Genomic DNA, 20,983 nt, shown 5'->3' with positions numbered 1-20,983 from the left:
GGGGAAGCAATAACCTGGTGTATAATAGCTATGTTAATAGTAAGGTGTTTGCATGCAGCTGGGAGAGTGGAGTGTATGTTTTGTCAGGTGATAACTTCATTTCCTAGCTTTTTGTAGCTGAGCGTCAGATACGTTACAGACATAGCAACCAGGAACGCTTCAAAATGAAGTTTGTTTAGTAACTGATATCACTGGTCTACAATTTTTGAGAAGTCGTCTGCTTCAGAGATAAAATGTGCTATTTATTATGTATTTTGATGTGCTGAATTCAAATATGACAATTAAAACAACTGATTGGCTACTGTTTAAGATATTTACGTTTTTACATTTTATGTCTATGTATATTGTGTAGAGAGTACAGTTTTAATCATAAATTGTAAACCTAGGTCTTTTCATGTGTTTATGGTTGCTTTGCATGATAATATTTCACCTGTCCTGTTTATGTAACACTTTAAAAATCAGCAAAAGGGTTATATAAATAAAATGTATTATGAAACAAAAGGCAAAAAACTATTATGTACATAGTTTAGTCCTATTCAGTGTCTACTCGGCACTTCTTGGCTTGTCTCTTGTATTCATTAAATGGAGCATCTCTTGTCACTGTCCAGCAATAGCCTGCAAGCATTGATGGGCTCCATTTGCCCTGATAGCATTTCTCCGTTGTTGCAATGTCCTGGTGAAATTGCTCGCCATGCTCATCGCTCACTGCTCCGCAGTGAGGTGGAAAAAAATCTAGATGAGAGTGCAAAAAATGTATCTTTAGCGACATGTTGCAACCAAGGCTTTTGTATGCCTTGAGGAGGTTTTCCACCAACAACCTGTAGTTGTCTGCCTTGTTGTTTCCGAGAAAATTTATTGCCACTAACTGGAAGGCTTTCCTTGCCGTCTTTTCCTTGCCACGCAGTGCATGGTCAAATGCATCATCTCGAAGAAGTTCACCAATCTGAGGACCAACAAAGACACCTTCCTTTATCTTAGCTTCACTTAACCTTGGAAATTTTTCACGGAGGTACTCGAAAGCTGCTTGTGTTTTGTCAATGGCCTTGACAAAGTTCTTCATCAGACCCAGCTTGATGTGTAAGGGTGGTAACAAAATCTTCCTTGATTCAACAAGTGGTGGATGCGGAACACTTTTCCTCCCAGGCTCCAATGACTGTCGGAGTGGCCAATCTTTCTTGATGTAGTGGGAATCTCTTGCACGACTATCCCATTCACAGAGAAAACAGCAGTACTTTGTGTATCCAGTCTGCAAACCAAGCAAGAGAGCAACAACCTTCAAATGGCCACAAAGCTGCCACTGATGTTGGTCATAGTTTATGCACCTCAAAAGTTGTTTCATGTTGTCATAGGTTTCCTTCATATAGACTGCATGACCAACTGGAATTGATGGCAAAACATTGCCATTATGCAGTAAAACAGCTTTAAGACTCGTCTTCGATGCATCAATGAACAGTCTCCACTCATCTGGATCGTGAACGATGTTGAGGGCTGCCATCACACCATCGATGTTGTTGCAGGCTACAAGATCACCTTCCATGAAGAAGAATGGGACAAGATCCTTTTGACGGTCACGGAACATGGAAACCCTAACATCACCTGCCAGGAGATTCCACTGCTGTAGTCTGGAGCCCAACAGCCCTGCCTTACTCTTGGGTAGTTCCAAATCCCTGACAAGGTCATTCAGTTCACCTTGTGTTATGAAGTGTGGTTCAGAGGAGGAGGATGGGAGAAAATGTGGGTCCTGTGACATTGATGGTTCAGGACCAGAAGTTTCATCCTCTTCCTCGTCTGACTCAAGTGAGAATGATTCTGGTGCATCAGGAACCAGCAGTCCTGCTCCGTGGGGTACTGGGCGTATAGCTGATGGAATGTTTGGATAATGCACAGTCCACTTTTTCTTCTTTGAAACACCTTTCCCAACTGGAGGCACCATGCAGAAGTAACAATTGCTGGTATGATCTGTTGGCTCTCTCCAAATCACTGGCACTGCAAAAGGCATAGATTTCCTTTTCCTGTTCAACCACTGGCGAAGATTTGTTGCACAAGTATTGCAGCATATGTGTGGGGCCCACCTCTTGTCCTGATCTCCAATTTTGCAGCCAAAATAAAGGTGATAGGCTCTCTTAACCATAGTGGTTATACTGCGCTTTTGTGATGCAAAAGTCACTTCACCACAAACATAGCAGAAGTTATCTGCCCTGTTCACACAAGTACGAGGCATCTCTGCTCACTTTGGCTAAACAGAAATGTGTCTCTTTGCAAAATCAAACACTGACAAATCAGAGCACGACACTATGATTTCTAGAGCTGATATAGGGCAATTTGTTCAGCAGAGTGATGTAAGCTTCGTTATGATTGCATCATCCATGACTTCTAGGAATAACATGATGCAATTCATATCATGTATGACGCAATACCAGCTTCAGATTGCATCATTCATTGTTTTGCCTAAAAAGCAAGTACTGTCCAAACCCAGTCAGATTTATTCATAGATCCAGTCAAAGATGTATTTTAGTCATTTCTGGTTTAAATTGAGATCCCTTCCCTTTATAACTCACTTATCCTCCGCCATTCCCAAGTCAAGGGTCATATATACTGACCCAATAGCATATCTTGAAAACTAGAGCCAATCAACAATTTTAAGCATCATTTTAGTTCTCAGTGACCCAGAATTAGTAAAGTTTGACTACATTTATTTCAGAAGCATTTTGGCTGTAGAGCAGTGTATTGAATAGCAGGCTAAAGATTTTGCTTAACTTCCTTCTTGAGAATCAGTGTTTAACTCAACAGGACAAGTTTCAGTACTGGAAACTTTTCAGTTCACGCTCCTGAATGTTTCTGTTTTAACTCAATAATGGTGCTGGTCACTCAACTGGTGTGTATATATTAAGATTCCCATAGCATCATCTTAAGCAAGTGAAATTATAGTTTGCCTGTAATCATGGAGCATTAAACCCTAATATTTTATCCTTGAAGCAAGTTTAGGGCATCACCTTCATTTACCTGCTGAGAAAAACACTTTCAGCAAAAATAAGTTGCAGTGAGAAAGGGATTTAAAGTCTTCAGTTCTAAGATATAATATATACTACATCTCAAGGCAGAAGTTGAGAATATTCTTAAACAGCCTGATACAATCACTAGGGCTGTCAAGCAATTAAAAAAATTAATTGCGATTAATCGCACTGTTAAACAATAACAGAATACCATTTATTTAAATATTTTTGATGTTTTCTACATTTTCAAATATATTGATTTCAATTACAATACAGAATACAAAGTGTACAGTGCTCACTTTAGATTTATTTTTATTACCAATATTTGTGCTGTAAAAAACAAAAGAAATAGCATTTTTCAATTCACCTCATACAAGTACCATAATGCAATCTCTTTATCTTGAAAGTGCAACTTACAAATGTAGATACTTTTTGTTACATAACTGCACTCAAAAACAAAACAATGTAAAACTTTAGAGCCTACAAGTCCACTCAGTCCTACTTCTTGTTCAGCCAGTCACTCAGATAAAAAAGTTTGTTTATATTTGCAGGAGATAATGCTGTCTGCTTCTTGTTTACAATGTCACCTGAAAGTGAGAACAGACATTCGCATGGCACTGTTGTAGCTGGCATTTCAAGATGTTTACGTGCCTGAAGGGCTAAAGATTCATGTCCCTTCATCTTCAACCACCATTCCAGAGGACATGCATCCATGCCGATGATGTGTTCTGCTCAATAACGATCCAAAGGAGTGCAGACTGATGCATGTTCACTTTCATCATCATGAGTCAGATATCACCAGCAGAAAGTTGATTTTTCTTTTCTGATGGTTCGGGTTCTGCAGTTTCCGCATCGGAGTGTTGCTCTTTTAGGATTTCTGAAAGCATGTTCCACACCTCGTCCCGCTCAGATTTTGGAAGGCACTTCAGATTCTTAAACCTTGGGTCAAATGCTGTAGCTATCTTTAGAAATGTCACATTGGTACCTTCTTTGCGTTTTGTCAAATCTGCAGTCAAAATGTTCTTAAAACGAACAACGTGTGCTGGGTCATCATCCGAGATTGCTATAATATGAAATACATGGCAGAATGTGGGTAAAACAGTGCAGGAGACATACTATTCTCCCCCAAAGAGTTCAGTAACAAATTTAATGAACGCATTATTTTTTTTAATGAGAGTCATCAGCATGGATGCATGTCCTCTGGACAGGTAGCCAAAGCATGAAGGGGCATACGAATGTTTAGCATATCTGCAGGACTGGCTCTAGGCACCAGCAAAGCAAGCACATGCCTGAGGCGGCACATTTCCGGGGGCAGCATTCCGGTCATCCTTTTTTTCCCCCCCAGAAAAATCCACCAATGTACAGGGGGAAAAAATACATGAAGATCAAAATAATCTCCAGTAGTGCGATGGGAGCGTGACGTGAAAAATATCGTGTCATGTCGTGACACGGTCACTCAATGTGAACATGCATAAATGTGTAAACGTTAACGGTTACTGATTAAATCAGGAATCACAATTATGTGTGTGTATTGTGCTGCCCTATCGGTGCTATTCGCGCCAATTTCCGTGTCGCGTCGGTGCCAGTGGTTGTTATAGGGCTAAAATGCCAGGACAAAAATGAAAACAATGTGGAAGCAGAGAAAGAACTGACAGGAAGGGGATTGCAATGCATGACAGTTTGTTAGCAAGAGTCAGGCTAACTGTAACCCTAATAACGCGAGATTTGTAGAAGCGAGGATTGTGTGAGGCAAGTGGGAAAGAATTGTGTGAGAAGTTGTTGCGACCTTGTGCAGATAATATGGAATGTAGACTAAAAGTCTACATTAGTGAGCAAAACAAGATATCAGAATGACCTATGTATAAACAAAATGCAGCTGTTGTCTGTAACAAAAGGTATAAATGCTTGCTGTAATTGTTTACCTGTTGAGAGACCTGTTTAGCTCTTTCCCTCTATGCAATTGAGAGAGAGAAAATAAAAGTATCTGACTTGCTGTACCCAAACAAAAAGTGAGAACTCTGTTATTCTCCGACAACAACTTTCCAGTGCTGCCTACTGGCAACAAAGAGAGAAACGGCAAAAAGAATTAGAAAAACTCTCTCATATTTCAAATAAGTATTTCTAAAAAGTCGACATTACCAGTATCAGTGGCTTCTGGTGAGCGAAGTTTCTCAAAACTGAAATTACTAAAACATTATTTGAGGTCCACCATGTCTCAAAATTGTATGTCAATTGAAAGTATCATTCCAAAAAATTTAGATTTCACTGAATTATTAGAAGACTATGCAAGTATAAAAGTCAGAAAAATTAAGTTCATATAAATTTTTAATTTATGAGAAACTGGGCGCACCGGAAGACACTAACATTTTTCATTACAGTGTATAGTTGAACCCAAATTGTTTGTAACTGTGATCTTGTTCAAATTAAATGAGTACACTAGTAGGAAATTGTTTTATTTCACTAGCTACAAATTCTGTTTTCATTTTTTAAAAAATTTTAAACAGTCAAAAAAAAAACCATCGCAAACGTGTGTAAAAGTTAAAATGGGGGGGGGAGAGGGGCAAAAATTTTTTTGCTTGGGGCAGCAAAAATCCTAGAGCTGGCCCTGCATATCTGGCATGTAAATACCTTGCAATGCCTGCTACAAAAGTGCCATGCGAATGTCTGTTCTCACTTTCAGTTGACATTGTAAACAAGAAGCAGATAGCATTATCTCCTGCAAATATAAACAAACTTTTTTATCTGAGTGACTTACTGAACAAGAAGTAGGACTGAGTGGACTCGTAGGCTCTAAAATTTTACATTGTTTTATTTTTGAATGCAGTTATTTTTTGTACATAATTCTATATTTATAAGTTCAATTTTCATGACATAGATTGCATTACAGTACTTTGAGGTAAATTGAAAAATACTATTTCTTTTGTTTTTTATAGCACAAATATTTGTAATCAAAAATAAATATAAAGTGAGCACTGTACACTTTGTATTCTGTGTTTTAATTTAAATCAATATATTTGAAAATGTAGGAAACATCCACAAATAGTTAATAAATTTCAATTGGTATTCTATTGTTTAAAAGTACAGTCACAATTAATTTTTGTGTGTTAATAGCATGAGTTAGCTGCGCTTAATCGACAGCCCTAATAATTACAAATATAGTTCAAACTTCACTTTATTATGCTCAGATTATGAACATGGGAATAAATGAGGGCAGTCTTTAGTGATGTCATCCTATAGATTCTCGAACTCATGTGGCATCATTCAGTAGTCTGAAAGAACCTTTATCAAGTCTCTTCTGAGTTACTGTTATGCACTATCATCACTGACTGCATCCTTAAAATGAAATCATCAGTTTCCCAGATCTGGATGTTTTTGGTAAGGCCTTTACATTCCTTGTATTACCAGATTCAAATAGAGAACTGACAGCAGAAAATATCACAGATCATGCACCAAGTCCAGAAGAACTTGTACTCCAGTTTTAAAAGACAAAAAATAACGTCTTGCTTCACATCTCTTACAGATAGTCCATATTCATGAAAACAAGGAATCCTGCAAGTATTTTCTCTTGAAGCAAGAATCAATGTTTAAAAAAATACTCAAGATTAAAGAAATCAGATGGTAAGATTTATAATCAGAATAATTTCAGCCTTTTTTAAAGCTAATTTTCTTTCTCTGAAGGTACATCTCGGATTATTTGACTAATCATAAAATAAGAACATTATGTAATATGGAGAATTAAGCAAAAAAAATTATCAGATGCATTGACAGGGTCTGTTAGCCAGTTATTTTCTACACCAACTTTGAACAAAGATTTAATATTATGAAGTTTTCTAGTCAACTGAGAGATTCACTTATATAATGGGACAAGACAGCCGTCTTCTCTTCACTTCTGTTTGTTCTTTCAATCAAACATCACACTATCGCTAACTGATTCAGTTATAAAAGGCTTACAACTATCTGATATGGAACTATATGATAAAATTGCCCTCTGGTGATATTTTGCTTCACCTTCAAGATTATATTTTGCTTATATTCAGGCTCTTTTTAAAGATTTTGTAAAGCAGCTTGGTTTAACTTCACCCTTATATGCTCATATAACCAATACCCCGCCATCAAATTTTCAATGAAAAATAGTCTTGTAATGGATTGAAGTATCTGAGAATGATGTCTCTTGTGACATAACTAAATTGTTCAAACAATTGAAAATAGATCTCTAGATATGACACTCTAACTGTTGCTTTATTAGGGTATGTGAATTTGATTAATATTCTCCCCAGGATTTTGTAGTATCTTCAATCTCTTTCTCTTATTCTTCCTGCTTGATTTAAGATTAACCAGTTTATTTCTCTCTCTTTGTAAAGTAAAAGTGCAAGGATCGACTTGTTAATATTTCAAAAAGAGACATGCTTCCACAAGATCCAACTCAACTTTTAAATTTATGGCCGGATTTAGATACCAACAATCACCAATATTTATTCCATGTAGTGTCCCATATAAATAGGATTTACTCATGGAGTAAGTCACTATTCAATGCAAGACCATCAGGATCTGACAAATTAAATGTCCCATAAACTGTTTCCACAAGAGGTTTAAAATTCAAAATGAACTGGATAATCTGGAGAAATGGTCTAAGTAAATCGGATGAAATTCAATAAGAACAAATGCAAAATACTCCACTTAGGAAGAAAATCAGTTGCACACATACAAAATGGGAAATGGCTGTCTAGGAAGGAGTATTGTGGAAAGGGATCTGGGGGTGATAGTGGTTCACAAGCTAAATGAGAGAGTCAGTGTAACACTGTTGGGAAGAAAAGAGAAACAAAAAAAAAAAGCAAACATTCTGGGATGTATTAGCAGGAATGTTGTAAGCTAGACACAAGTAATAATTCTTCTGCTCTACTACACGCTAATTAGACCTCAACTGGAGTACTGTGTCCAGTTCTGGGCAATATATTTCAGGAAATGTGGACAAACTGGAGAAGAGAAGACAACATGATAACAGTTTTCAAGGACATAAAAGGTTACAAGAAGGAGGGAGAAAAACTTATCCTTACCCTTTGAGGATAGGCCAAGAAGCAATGGGCTTAAATTACAGCAAGAAGGGTGGATTTGATTTAAATCGCAAGTCAGGAAGACTCGATTTAATCATGGATTTTTACATAAAAGTGCATTCTTGTTGGTTATAACCTTAATAAATATTATTCACAACTCAGAGATAGATGTAGGTTTCATTTTTAGAAGGTACACACTATACATTTTTAAACAGTGATTTATTTAGAAAAAACTTTTCCGATTAGTTTTACAGCTATATCAGAAAATTAGTGATTGCTTGGTTATTTCATTTACCAAAGGTAATTGAAGCAGATATTTATGAAGTCACTGGGAAGTGAACTATCTCCAATTCAACAGGTTAATCAATATTTGGAGGCTTTTCTTGCCATGCTGTATTAGGAGGAGAACATCACCAGACATTTAAATTGTTTTATTTAACTAAAACGACAACATTAAGTATTGTGTTTTTTTCTTCAACAGCAAACATACAATATTTTAACAAAACAAGCATATGTCCCTTGCTTCTCACATTTATCTGCAGACTTCTTCTCCTTGTCCAGATCTATTCCTCCCCCAACAATCTTCTATTCATTGAACTTTTTGAAACTTTGCACTTTCAGAGAGAGGTAAGGGATTGACTGTGTACACAAATTTGCAGAGGGACAATAGAGTTGAGGTCTGTTATTTCTCACCTCTAATTATTTATTTTAAAACATTTTTGCTGTTAACAAGCATGTTACCTCTGGAGATACAAATCCACAGTTTGAGAACTGCAAAACTAAGCATCTCTGATGGTATCTTCTAGACTGAACCCCACTGGGTAGATAGAAAGATTAACCTACATAATCTATACAGAAGTGTGTGGGACCCCGTAAAATTGGGTCCCTAATCCATGAACTATTGGAACTCATTTACAAATTTTTTCTTAAACAGTACGTGAATACATTGTCTCATACTATACAATTAGAATTTATAAACCCTATTCCATGATGAGATATCTTTCAGCTATAATGGATCTTTAGATAGGTTTTTTCCTCAAAAAGCATTTTACCAAAAAAATCTGATTTAAATAAAAACATTTTTTTTTAAATCATTGATTTTTATCCACCCTAGCAGCAAAGGAGGTTTAGGTTGGACATTAGGAAGTTTTTCCTAACTGTCATGATGGTTAAGCACTGGAATAAATTGCCTAGGGAGTTTGTGGAATCTCCATCACTGGAGATTTTTTTTAAGAGCAGGTTAGACAAACACCTGTCAGGGACGGTCTAGATAATAATCACTCCTGACATGAGTGCAAAGGACTGGACTAGATGACCTCTTGAGGTCCCTTCTACCCTGTTTCCCCGAAAATAAGACAGTGTCTTATATTAATTTTTGCTCCCAAAGATGCGCTAGGTCTTATTTTCAGGGGATGTCTTATTTTTCAGAAATGAAAAATGCCTTATTATCGGTGGATGCCTTATTATCGGGGAGGTCTTATTATCGGGGGGATGCCTTATATTACAACGAGAGGCAAAACTGTAAGTAGGCCTTATTTTCGGAGGATGTCTTATTTTCGGGGAAACAGGGTAGTCCCATGATTCTATGTAATCTCATAATAGCAATTACTTAAAAAAAAAAAAACACTTAGTGTGGTCCCAAACATTAGTCACTCTCACAATTATACTTTAAACTCTTCAAAGAGCTGTCCAGGATGTGAAGATTTTAGTTACAAAAGATAGGAAAGTGATCACAATCTTAGTAAGAAAGATATTATGTATTTTTATTTTACCCTTACACAGATGTCTAATCAAATTAAAATAGCTTTTCAATGATTTATACACAAACAACGGCTGCTTTTACCAGTAAGCTAAAAACAAAATAAAAATTAAGGATTAAAAAGGTAGCAAAATCAGGTACTTTCACACTAGGAAATAGCAGAATGAACATTGCCCATGCAATCTTAATTTAACTCCCTTGTGTGTATGCATTATGATACAGCCTTTCATTAGATGCAGAAGTGACTACCTGTGAAAAGTCTGGGGGGAAGTGACTTACCCAGCACCACACAGGAACTCTGTGATAGAGGCAGGGATAGAACCCCAGTCTCTAGGGCAGCATTCAACTGCCCTAACCACAAGGCAATCCCCCTTATTCCTACAATCTTCTGCTTCACTCATCACAAACCTTCAAATTCCACAATAAAAAAAAAGGCAGGGACCTATAGAAAACAGACTTCTTAACTACACGGATTCACTCCCACAGCACATTCATCCTACTCCACTCAATGACCTTGGAGTCCTGTTTGGTTTAAAAGAGAGCTCATGTAAGACTACCATAACACATACGCACAAGGGGGGCAAATTAAGGTTGCACAGGAAACATTCATTTTGGCATTTCCTAATTTGAGTGCTTGACTTTGCAGCCTTTTACTCCTTTTTAATCCTTAAATTCCTAATTTTTTATGGTTTAGTTTATTTATGAGAGCAACCTTAACATTAAGTCAAGGTTTTTGCTTTTGAATTGCCTTAGTTTAATAAAATTCCCTCTTCTGTAAGTGCTATTTAACTAGTAAAGTACTTACCAATGTCTTCTTCAACGTGCATTTTATTGTCACTGTTATCTTTGTGAAGCTCATTTGAAAAGAGAAGTGAAACAATTTTGAAAACTACCAATCTTCAATCTGTGTTCTTGCCCTTTTTCGTTTATCATATATGGAGAGCACGAAGAAGTGTTTGACTCTTATTCCAACCCAAGAAAAAAGGAAGGTGAAAGAGTTGCTTGATTTTTCACGGTGAAGCAAGAAAAGCTGAAGTTTCTAGACCTTCATCTAGAACAGAGATGGGCAAACCTTTTGGCCCGAGGGCCACATCTGGGTATGGAAATTGTACAGCGGACCATAAATGCTCACAAAATTGGGGGTTGGGGTGCAGGAGGGAGTGAGGGCATCAGCTGGGGGTGAGGGTTCTGGGGATGAGAGGTTGGGGGTGCAGGAGGGTGCTCCGGGCTGGGACCAAGGGGTTCGTAGGGCGGGCAGGAGGATCAGGGATGGGACAGGGGCACAGGAGAAGGTCAGGGGTGCAGGCTCCAGGCGGCGCTTACCTCAAGCAGCTCCCAGAAGCAGCAGCATGCCCTCCCCCTCTGGCTCCTATGCAGCGGCACAGCCAGGTGGCTCTGCGCGCTGCTCCGTCCGCAGGCACTGCCCCTGAAGCTCCCATTGGCTGCAGTTGCTGGCCAATGGGAGCGGCGGGGGCAGTGTGTGGAGCCCCCTGGCTGCCCCTACGCGTAGCGGGGGCATGCTGCTGCTTCCAGGAGCAGCGCGGAGCCCCAGCATGCATGGAGCAAGCCTCCGACCCCACTCGCCGTCTGGAGCTCAAGAGGCAGATTAAAATGTCTGAAGGGTCATCTGCGGTCCCCGGGCCACAGTTTGCCCACCCCGATCTAGAAATTATTACTTAAGCTCAACTCAAGCAACTGCTGTAAGGAAAAGTTAATCCTCCTCCACCCCACCGTTGACAGAAAAAAACCCAAAACTGTTAGACAATATTCATTATCAAGCTACTGAATCATCCACTTAAATATCAGAAGAAGAGAATGGATAGGTAAAAGATCCTGAAACACTTGACAATCTTTCAAGAGGTCACAGCACAGTTATACCTCTCAATACAAAAAAAATTATGAAAAAATTGAAGGAAATTCAGAGAACACATATAAGCACGATTAAGTGGTTTGAGGTCTATATAGGAGAAAAGAGTGAACAAAATGTGTCCAATCATTTCTTCCCCCAAAATTTCCCATTACACCATTTTCCACCCCTAAAATATGATGTCTACAATAGTTACTTTTATATCATAACCAATTACAAGTAAACTTGTGTAGGCTATGACCAAACACTGACATTTTTGTATCAGTATTGTAAAACTACATTTAAGTTTGTTGCTTTAAAACCTAAAACTCTGCAGCTGAGAAGCGTTCTTAGTTACTGGTTTTGTACATGCTAAAAAAAACCCTTGTGATCTCTCCACATCTCTGCAGTTTGCTAACAATTATAAATCTTATAGAATATTTTCTGTTGGTTACTTCCTGTACAGGCCTAACAGCCCAGAAGAAATCAGCACTGTAAACAGAACACTAGCTCCACAGCATCAGGCCATTCAACTTTTCAACAGTATTTTTTCCTTTACATTTTTCACATTTTGCTAAAGTTTAATAGCAGCAACAGTGACCTCTAGGTCACACATTTCACGGCAATTAATGACCAGACGTGCTAAAGACCTTCAGATTCACTTTCGGCAATTCATCCAGTCAGTCATTAAGCAATAATGATTTTCTGGTAGCTAAAGTTGAATTGTCATTAATGATAGTGCCAATAGAAGATGGCATAAATAGAAGTAAAAGCGCTTATAACAAATATAAGAAGTACTAGCTTCTGTGCCACGCAAAATGAACAGAAGGGGAAAGTAGAAAAGACAGCAAGCAAGGACTTACAATCCCAGGAGGGTATGGGAGAGAGAAACACAAAAAACATTACTTGATACTAACCATAGTTTAGGAGCAAAAAAGTTCAGTTCTCTTCAGTTTTGCAGAAGATACAATAAGAAATGTTACATAAAAGGTCCAGTTTTCAGAACATTTGGAAACAGCAGCAGCCACATAATAAGAAAACTTCAAGCTTCCATTCAAAGAACTAACAGGCAGATGCTGGATCCGATCATGGCACCACTATTCAGCTTCTTCCCTATTATTTATTACTTGCACAGTGCCAGCGGATTAGTTAGCCCTAAATAAGACACGCCAGCATTTACCAGATATAAATCAATCCACCAAAATGTATCAAAAGACAACTGACTGTGCACTTTAACACAGCACGCAAGGTCACAAATCTGCAGTGTACTAATGAGCTTTTCAGCCCTTTGGGTTTGTTCACAAGTCGGGAGAGATGGTGTGTTTGTTGCATATTTGTACAGTGCCTAACATAATGGGGGGGGGGGGGCACATCCACAACACACCCAGTGCAATACAGTTCAGGGACCGCCAGATCTCCACGCTGAAAGATTTTCTGGCTGTATCCCCACACTCAGCCTGGGCTGAGGAGACTCACCCAGGGAGAGCTGAAGATCAGGCCAGAGCTCCCAGCTCAACCAAGGGGTTGGAATGGCAACAGAGTCGGCCCCGGGTGCAGCTACCCGAGCCCAAGTGGAACAAGCGGGGGCGGGGGGGGGGGGTCTGTGGTTCATGGGGGGCGGGGCCCAGAATGCAGGGGGGGGGGTTGCTGGGGGGCGAGCCCGGGAGCAGGTGGTCGCTGGGGCCGAGCCCTGGGCCTGGAGGGGAGGTGGTGGCTGCTGGGAGCCGCCCCCCAGGCCGGGCAGGAGGGTTGCTGGGGGGATGGAGGCCGAGCCCCGGGAGGGAGATGCGGGGGGCTGCTGGGGGGAAGGGGAGGAGCCCCGGGACGGCGCCGGCCTCACCTTCTCCTCCACGCTGTTGACGATGATGGAGGGGTACTTGCGGCTGAGCCAGCGGAAGAAGGCCGGGACTCCCATGGCCCCGCGTGGGGATACAGCAGCGGCCGCGTAGTTGGAATTGGAATCCAAGCGGCGGCGGCGGCAACCGGACTTCCGGGGCAAGGGGCAGCGCGAGGCATGATGGGGGAAAAAGTGCTGGGAGACAGAGGACGAGGCGGGGGCAGCGAACGGGGGTAAGTCACGTGACTACAGCGGCTCCGGGCTGCCATATTCGGGCATGCGCAGTGCGGGCTCTCGTCCTCCCCCTCAGAGGGGCTGAGGGCGGAGCTTCACAGTTGGTAGCGGAGTCGGGAAGCGGAGGGGCGGGCTCGCCCGCCTCAGTTCCGGGCACCCTCAATAGCCCCTACAGCGCCCCCCCGCGCCGCCTCCCCTGCCCACGCACGGCTCACGCGGGCCTGAGGCTGCAGGCAGCCCAGGGGCGGCAGCCGACGTGGGGCCAGCCTCTGTCCGCCCCCTTTAGCCTGTCCGCAATGGCCTGACAGAACGGGCCGCTGCGTTGCTACTGCGCATGCTCGCACGGACTGAGCATGCTCAGTGGCATCTGCTGAAGCCGCTGCCCTCAGGTGGGCGTGAGACAGCTGCTCCCTGCAAAGGGGGACTCGTGGGAGGCGCTGGGCAGGGGGGAGCTGACCGCACGGGAGGCAGGAGCAGAATCAGGGGGTGGGGGGTAGACCACTGGGTTAAGGCCCTGCCAGACAGAGCCACAGCCAGGGGCAGAAGGCATAAAAGTTACCCCTGCTGCCCCCAGGGGCCAGGCAGCAAGTCGTGACGGGGCAGTAAAAAATAAGGCCCCCTCCAGTGACCCCTTGTGGCTGGTGCAATTTGTGACATTACACCTTTGCGGTGGCAGAAGGATGCTAGTAGGATCGACACCAGGGCTGAGGGCTGCTTGACTACACCCATCCGTGGCATGAATTTCACACACACACACCCCCCCTTGGTCAGCCTAAGTTTGAGATGCAGACCAGGCACTAAGTCGGCTAAAGTGCCACCCCTTCCAGGGTACTTAAAAGCCCAAATAAACACAAAAGCAAACCCCCTTCACCCTTCCTCACTCTAAAGCAGACCAAGAAAACAAACACTCCCACCCCTCTTGGACTCATGCCAACCTAAGGCATGCATTGGCAACCAACCAAGATGGTCTTCCCAGGCCTGCCTACCTTCCCTCAGGAAGGTAGGGTGACCAGACAGCAAGTGTGAAAAATCGGGATGGGGGTGGGGGGTAATAGGAGCCTATATAAGAAAAAGAACCAAAAATCGGGACTGTCCCTATAAAATCAGGACATCTGGTCACCCTACAGGAAGGTGCTGCTAGACAACACTCTTCTTCAACTCCTGACCCCTGCCAGCCACCAACTAACCTGGGCTCTTTGCTTTTAGCTTTTCCGTTGCAGCCTGACACCTGCTCCTAGGTGTCATGGGGCTGGGTTGACTGGGCCCCCAGCAGCCCATTAATGCTTTTCTGACTCACATGGGGTTTTGTACAGCTCATCGCAGACCCCAGCTGGAATAGATTGTTTAGCAGAAGTAGTCAGCACATATTCTACACCACGCAGCTTTTAGCAACACAGCTGTGTTGCTACAGCCAGGCCACTAAAAGGTGTGCAGTGTAGCCGCTGTTTGTCAGCTCTCCTGCCGACAAAAAACTTTCATCCCCAATGAGTGGCGTTAGCTTTGTCTGCAGGAGAGCGCTCCTGTCAACAAAGCGCTGTTCACGCCCGCACTTGTCAGCAAAACTTTTGTCTTCTGGGGGTGTTTTTTTTAAACACCTCTGAAAGACAAAAGTTTTGTTCTTCAGCTGTCAGTGTAGACATAGTCTAAGGTACCATTCAAGGTAGAGTGGCCCATTAGCACCCCTGCAGTGATAGGACAAAAGGGGGGATTAGTGAGTCACTGTTCCATCTTGCTTTTAGCTGAAATGCTCAGAATACCTATCCCAGACATGAATAAGAGCTCTGTGTGGCTCAAAAGCTTGTCTCTCCGAACAACAGAAGTTGGTCTGATAAAAGATACTACCACACCCACCTTGTCTGTTTTACAATCTATCCATAACCAATTGACCAACTTTTGGGAGGAATTGCTTTATTGGTTATGGTGAATTTTAATTTTTGTATAATTGCCCAGAACCTGGGATCTATGATTGGGATTATGATTTCTTATTAGTAGTAATTATAAGTATTGGCATCATTTTATATATTTAACTAAAGAAAGTGTATAAAATCAAGCAGAAGGATTTTTAGAACAAGCTTGTTTAGAGGATGTGAGTTCATAAAGAAGAAAGAAGACTTCTTGAAAACTGAAAAGAACATTATTTTTTAAGGTCAGGATTGTTGCTCACTCTGCATACTGGTGCAGGGGAGTATGGGAGCATAAGGTACTGCTTTTTCCCCCCATGCAGAACACCTTCGTTGCAGGTAGCAGCGCGTGACCCACCTCTACATACGGTAGTGGAAGGCGAAAAATCCCTAAAGTCACTGCCAAGCTGACTTGGAGGGAAATTCCTTCCTGGAACCCAACAGGACCCACTCGTCTAGATCAATAGCCGATTACTTACCCTCTGAAACACCCACAATACTTACCCCAAGCAGAATTTTTACCCTGAAAAAGAAGTTCCAGAGACTCCATGAAGTCCATTAGGACTCCATTGCTATTGATTTATGTGGAAGATGATCAGACACTGTGCTGACGGGCAGCAGTATAAAGCCAATAGACAGCAAAGGGGGACCCAAGAACCCAATTTTGACTTCTGTGCATCTATGCACTGCTCTTTCCTTAGTGCAGATTGGTAATTGGCAATCTTGCCTTAAGTATCATATCCAAATGCATTATTCAACTAACTACAAACTATGTAAAAAAATGTCTCCTCTGGCTATATGACACTTTTCATCCAGAAAACAGTTGAATAAGGAAAATTAAGCAAGGTGTTGCTACCAAGACTTATTACGATTCCCCCCCGTTCCACAGAAAGGATATGCCTGCACAGTAATGAAACAGGTTGGAAACGTAAGAGGGGAGGGTTTTTTTCCCCTTCAGAATGGATTTACAGAAATGTTGCCTCTTGTGGTGATTCACAAAGCAAGCCATAGCAGCAGTCTTTAAGAAAGGTCATAATGATTATAGAGCGCTGAAAGTACATAACTGAGCTGATGCAATTTCAACAGAAGCACAAACTGGAAAATTGGAGGGCACGATTTGTGACAAATACAAGGAGCAGCAATAAAAAAAACCTTGTCATGGCATTTGTACATTGCATAAGCAAATAAAAATAAATTAGCCATTTGAGGATGTTGAAACTGAATTAAATCTTCAGATATTCGTGATCAAGATTTTGTACTCTACCATGTCTTGGTGATAATATACCGACTTCATTAGGGCAATGACGTTGGTGAGGATGTAAGAAAGAGGTTTGGGGAAATGTTCATAAAAATAATCTCAGTACTGGGTATTGAGTCATCTACACTGATTGGAGGGAGAGGGGGAAGGAAAGAACCGTAGGTATTTACAGTAAAACAAATTAACCCAATATTGTACTTCTCATTATTCATAGCTTCATTTAGCTATGATATTAAACCATGTATGATCATATCTGTGATTTGAATAGGTTTCTCAGTAACCTCAGATTGGTACTACATCTGTTGTATGAGGTAAAGATAGGCCTTTATCTGTTCCTTCGAAAATGTCCCCTGACTGAAGCATGTTATTGTAGCACTACTACTCCTAGAAATTAGTATACTTATCACATAGAGAGGTGACTTAATATGAACAGTTCCTGAGCATTGATAGTTTTTCTGATAATAAAAATGACAAATGGACTAGTAAACAAAACTAATCATCTTCTTTCCTTATACTTACTGGCTTAAATTATGGTTGAAATTCTTGGTTTTTGCTAGCTCCAAACATTTTTAATTCCTCAATAAACATTTCACTGAAAAAGTCGACCTACTTTTTGTTGCAAAAATGTAGCCCTTGCTACATATCCTAAAACAAACCCTGCCATGTGCAGAAATCTATTATGTGAAATCTCTCTTTAAGGAAATGTCCACCAGTGCTTGCCAAACAGAAATGTACCTAAAGGAATGAGAGACCCTGCATTGTGATCCAAACAAGTAGTCAGTTGAATAAAAGACCCAGTGCTGTTGTGCCAGATATGTGCTTTTGCACCAATGAAACTATAGACTCATGAAATACATAATAACCTACCAGAGAAGCAACAAGAATAGTAGGAATTCACTGGTAAAGCAAAACTCCCAAGGACAACAATGGTAAAAATGCCTGTCCAACATCCAACCTAGGTGGTTTGCTATTGACTTCAGAGGGGCCACGATTTCACCCCCTCAAGCCAACGCCACTACTCGAGGGTTTAAAGTTAAGCACCAGTGTAAATATTTGCAGGATATTATCTCAATGCTATTTTTTTTTAATTGTATTAGGGACTATATAAAAATTGTCACCCATGCATGCTTGGTGGACTGACTGCATTCTGGATTGGGTAGAGGTTTCTTTTTAGGGCCGCTGGGAAGGAGCTGCACCTCTGATAGAATGAGGTTGGAGGGTAAATTTCTCTTACCAACAGCCTGCATGGTGTGGACTTCCAAACTGTGGGTTTTGTTCAATTTTAGTTGATTGGTAAAGAGGTTCTGTGCACCAGCACGCACCTTCACATGGGGTCTCGTGATGCTTCCCGGGGTACCCAGGGTTGTGAGGCACCTTGCTACCACCTGCCCTGAGCATGAAAATTTGCCTTTCCCCATGCCTGCCTCAACTGACACCTCCAACCACAGGAAGCACAAGCATTCCCCTCTCAGCTTACGCAGGCTCTGCTGTCCCTCAGGAAGGTTAGCGATAGGTGCACCCACTCCAGCCCCAATTCTTCCGAGCGTCCCCCTGCAGTGTCCAGCCCTTGTGCTTACAGTGACACTTTTGTGTGTGTGGAAGCCCTTTCTGGATGGACACCATCCCAGCAGAGCCACTGTGCCCCATACAAATACAGAGTCCTCTGCTAGGGTGGTGTCAATGGGGTTAAAGTCCCCTTCTGGATGACAGACTGTATATAGGCAACTCTTTCTTAAATGGATAAAAGAAACCTTTTGCCCAAATTTTCCAAACACAGGTAGGCACTCGCCTACAAAAGTGTTCATGGGCTAATTTTACCCATGCAAACCAGCACAAAAATCCAGTAATTGCACTGAAAGTCTGCTGCTGTAATGCGGGTTTTTGTGAGCCTACATCCTCTTTTGCAGACTCACTTATTATGGATGCCTTTAAAATTTGGTCTTAAACCATTAAAACCTAGACAGCGATTAAATGTCTGGATGAGATGTTTCAGTAGTGGCACAGTAGTTTCTCCAAAAATAATTTAGCAATGTGTCATTGTGTATAAACTGCAGCAATCTATTATACTTTGTTGGATAGTACTTTCCCTTAGATGAGTGGCATGCAGCTTTAAATCTGTTACAGCTGTAAAGATTGCAATCCTACTGTCCATCAGCATCATCTGTCATAATCTTTGGGCTGCCAGTATGACAGCTGTGGAAGTGCAGAATAAAGTTGACTGGCAGAATGTTTTACAGCTAATGAGTTTGGGCACAATAATAGTATCATAAATAATGCTCTAGAGGAACTCGGCTCTCACTTGAATTCCAAAAGTGAGATATTGCCTTACCAGGATCTCATGGAGCCATCTGTCATCAAATATTAGTCTTTTTGTCAATGACTGGCCTGGCCTGAGGGAATGGAAAACATTTAAGTGTAGTGGTGAATGCACTGCCTCATTCAGAGAGATTTAAAATGGAGTTACATCCCGGAATCAGTGATTTCAAGATGATTCTGAAAGTGCTAAAAACTACAAACCATATTGTGTCAGATCTCCCCTGCAGAATGCTAATGAGACTGTAGCCAGATGAGTTTCGGTCTGACGTTCCCTGGAAATTATTTAGCAGCAAAATCTTTGGGTCGCATGGTTTGCTGGCACCTTTTTACTAGGGTGCATAAAAATTAATAACTACGGCTTAAGGACAGTGTAAAAACAATGTAGCGAGGAAGTATGAGTCAGTAGTTAGGGCACTAAAGTCTTGGGTTCAAATGTCTGCTCTGCTACAGACTTCCAACGTGACCTGGGGCAAGTCACTCAAGCCCAGATCCTCAATGGTCTTTCAATGGGAATTCGTCGCCTAAAGATCTCTAAGGATCTTGGCTGTAGCCTCATTGTGAATCCGGGGAGGTCTACACTTAAAAAGCTGCTGCGATGCAGCTATGACGTTACTCCGCTCCGGTCGGTGTAGTTAATCCACCTCAGCGAGAGGAGGTAGCTATGGCAACGGGCGAAACGCTCCCATCAACACAGCACTATCTACACCGGGGGGCTAGGTCAGTATAACTCCGTTGCTCAGGCTGGGGTGTGGATTTTTCATGCCCCCCCCCCAAGTGACATAGTTATACCGATGTAAGTTTGTAGTGTAGGCTTGGTCTCAGTTCCCATCTGTAAAATGGGATAATATTACTTCCCTACTTCACAGGGGGGTCGTGAGAAAAAAATACATTAAAGATGAAGATGAACTCAGATATCAGGGTAATGGCAACGATATAAATACCTTAGCTAGATAAATACGGTCGTCTCCTTGGTTTTGTTCACTAAGTATCCTTCTATATTTTATTGAGGGGAAAAATTGTCATTCAAAAGGCCTGTTAGTAGCAGCATACATTTCATTTTGTTCCTCAGCTGGTGTAATTCAATATGGTTCTACTGAAGTCAATACCACTACATCAATTTACACCAACTAAGGGATCTGGCCCGGGTGGAAACCAATTAGACCACATAGTGAGGAAAAAGAGAGAGAGAGAGGATAGGATTAAGTTAATTTGTTCTTTTAAAAAGCAGAGGAATGAATTCAGATAGGGCTCATCAGCAAGGGAATAGATAAGAAGCCAGGGTGGCATAGAAATATAATAGACTGTCTCTGCACTGGGCCAAATCCGGAGGCAAATTCCCAGATAATTTCTAGGGAATATTAGAGCTAAATTCATCTGGCTGAAATCTCATTAGCATTCTGCACAGAAGAGTTTATACCATGTTGCTTAGCAGTGTTTGGGGATTTTAGTACTAGCTATGCTGGTTACTCCTGGGAAAAGGAGCCAGGCTTACCGAATGAACATTTGCCTGAGCATGGGGCTGAACCAAATCTGGGGACCAGATCATCCTTGAATAGAACCTGTCCTGTGGTAAAATCTGCAGGAAGGGCTTTGGAGTCTCCTGAGGTCCCTTCCAACCCTGATATTCTACGATTCACAACTCAGAAAGATGTGTATCCCTCTCGGCTGGCCGTGTCTCCTTCCCCAACCACTTCCCCGCTGGCAGAGTCCTGCTTGTCCTGCTTCAGTAGTGAACAAAGGGCAAGGGTCAATTCCGCTCTTTTAAATTTCCTTGGATTTCTTCTGTCT

The 20,983-nt window shown here is 41.6% G+C and overlaps 1 protein-coding gene across 1 annotated transcript in view; it reads right to left on the bottom strand.

Moving 5' to 3' along the window:
• The window catches only part of XRN2 (5'-3' exoribonuclease 2), an 89,048-nt gene extending 75,348 nt beyond the window's left edge, over positions 1-13,700 (bottom strand). Inside the window, exon 1 of the mRNA XM_005287485.4 lies at positions 13,490-13,700. Coding sequence (XP_005287542.1) covers positions 13,490-13,564 — 75 coding nt within the window. The 5' untranslated portion in view covers positions 13,565-13,700. The remainder of the gene's footprint in view (positions 1-13,489) is intronic.
• Positions 13,701-20,983: the final 7,283 nt, after the last annotated feature.

This window comes from Chrysemys picta, chromosome 3, assembly GCF_011386835.1.
Source record: "Chrysemys picta bellii isolate R12L10 chromosome 3, ASM1138683v2, whole genome shotgun sequence".
In the NCBI taxonomy this organism is placed as follows: domain Eukaryota; kingdom Metazoa; phylum Chordata; order Testudines; family Emydidae; genus Chrysemys; species Chrysemys picta.
This window is presented reverse-complemented; position numbering and strand designations above follow the sequence as displayed.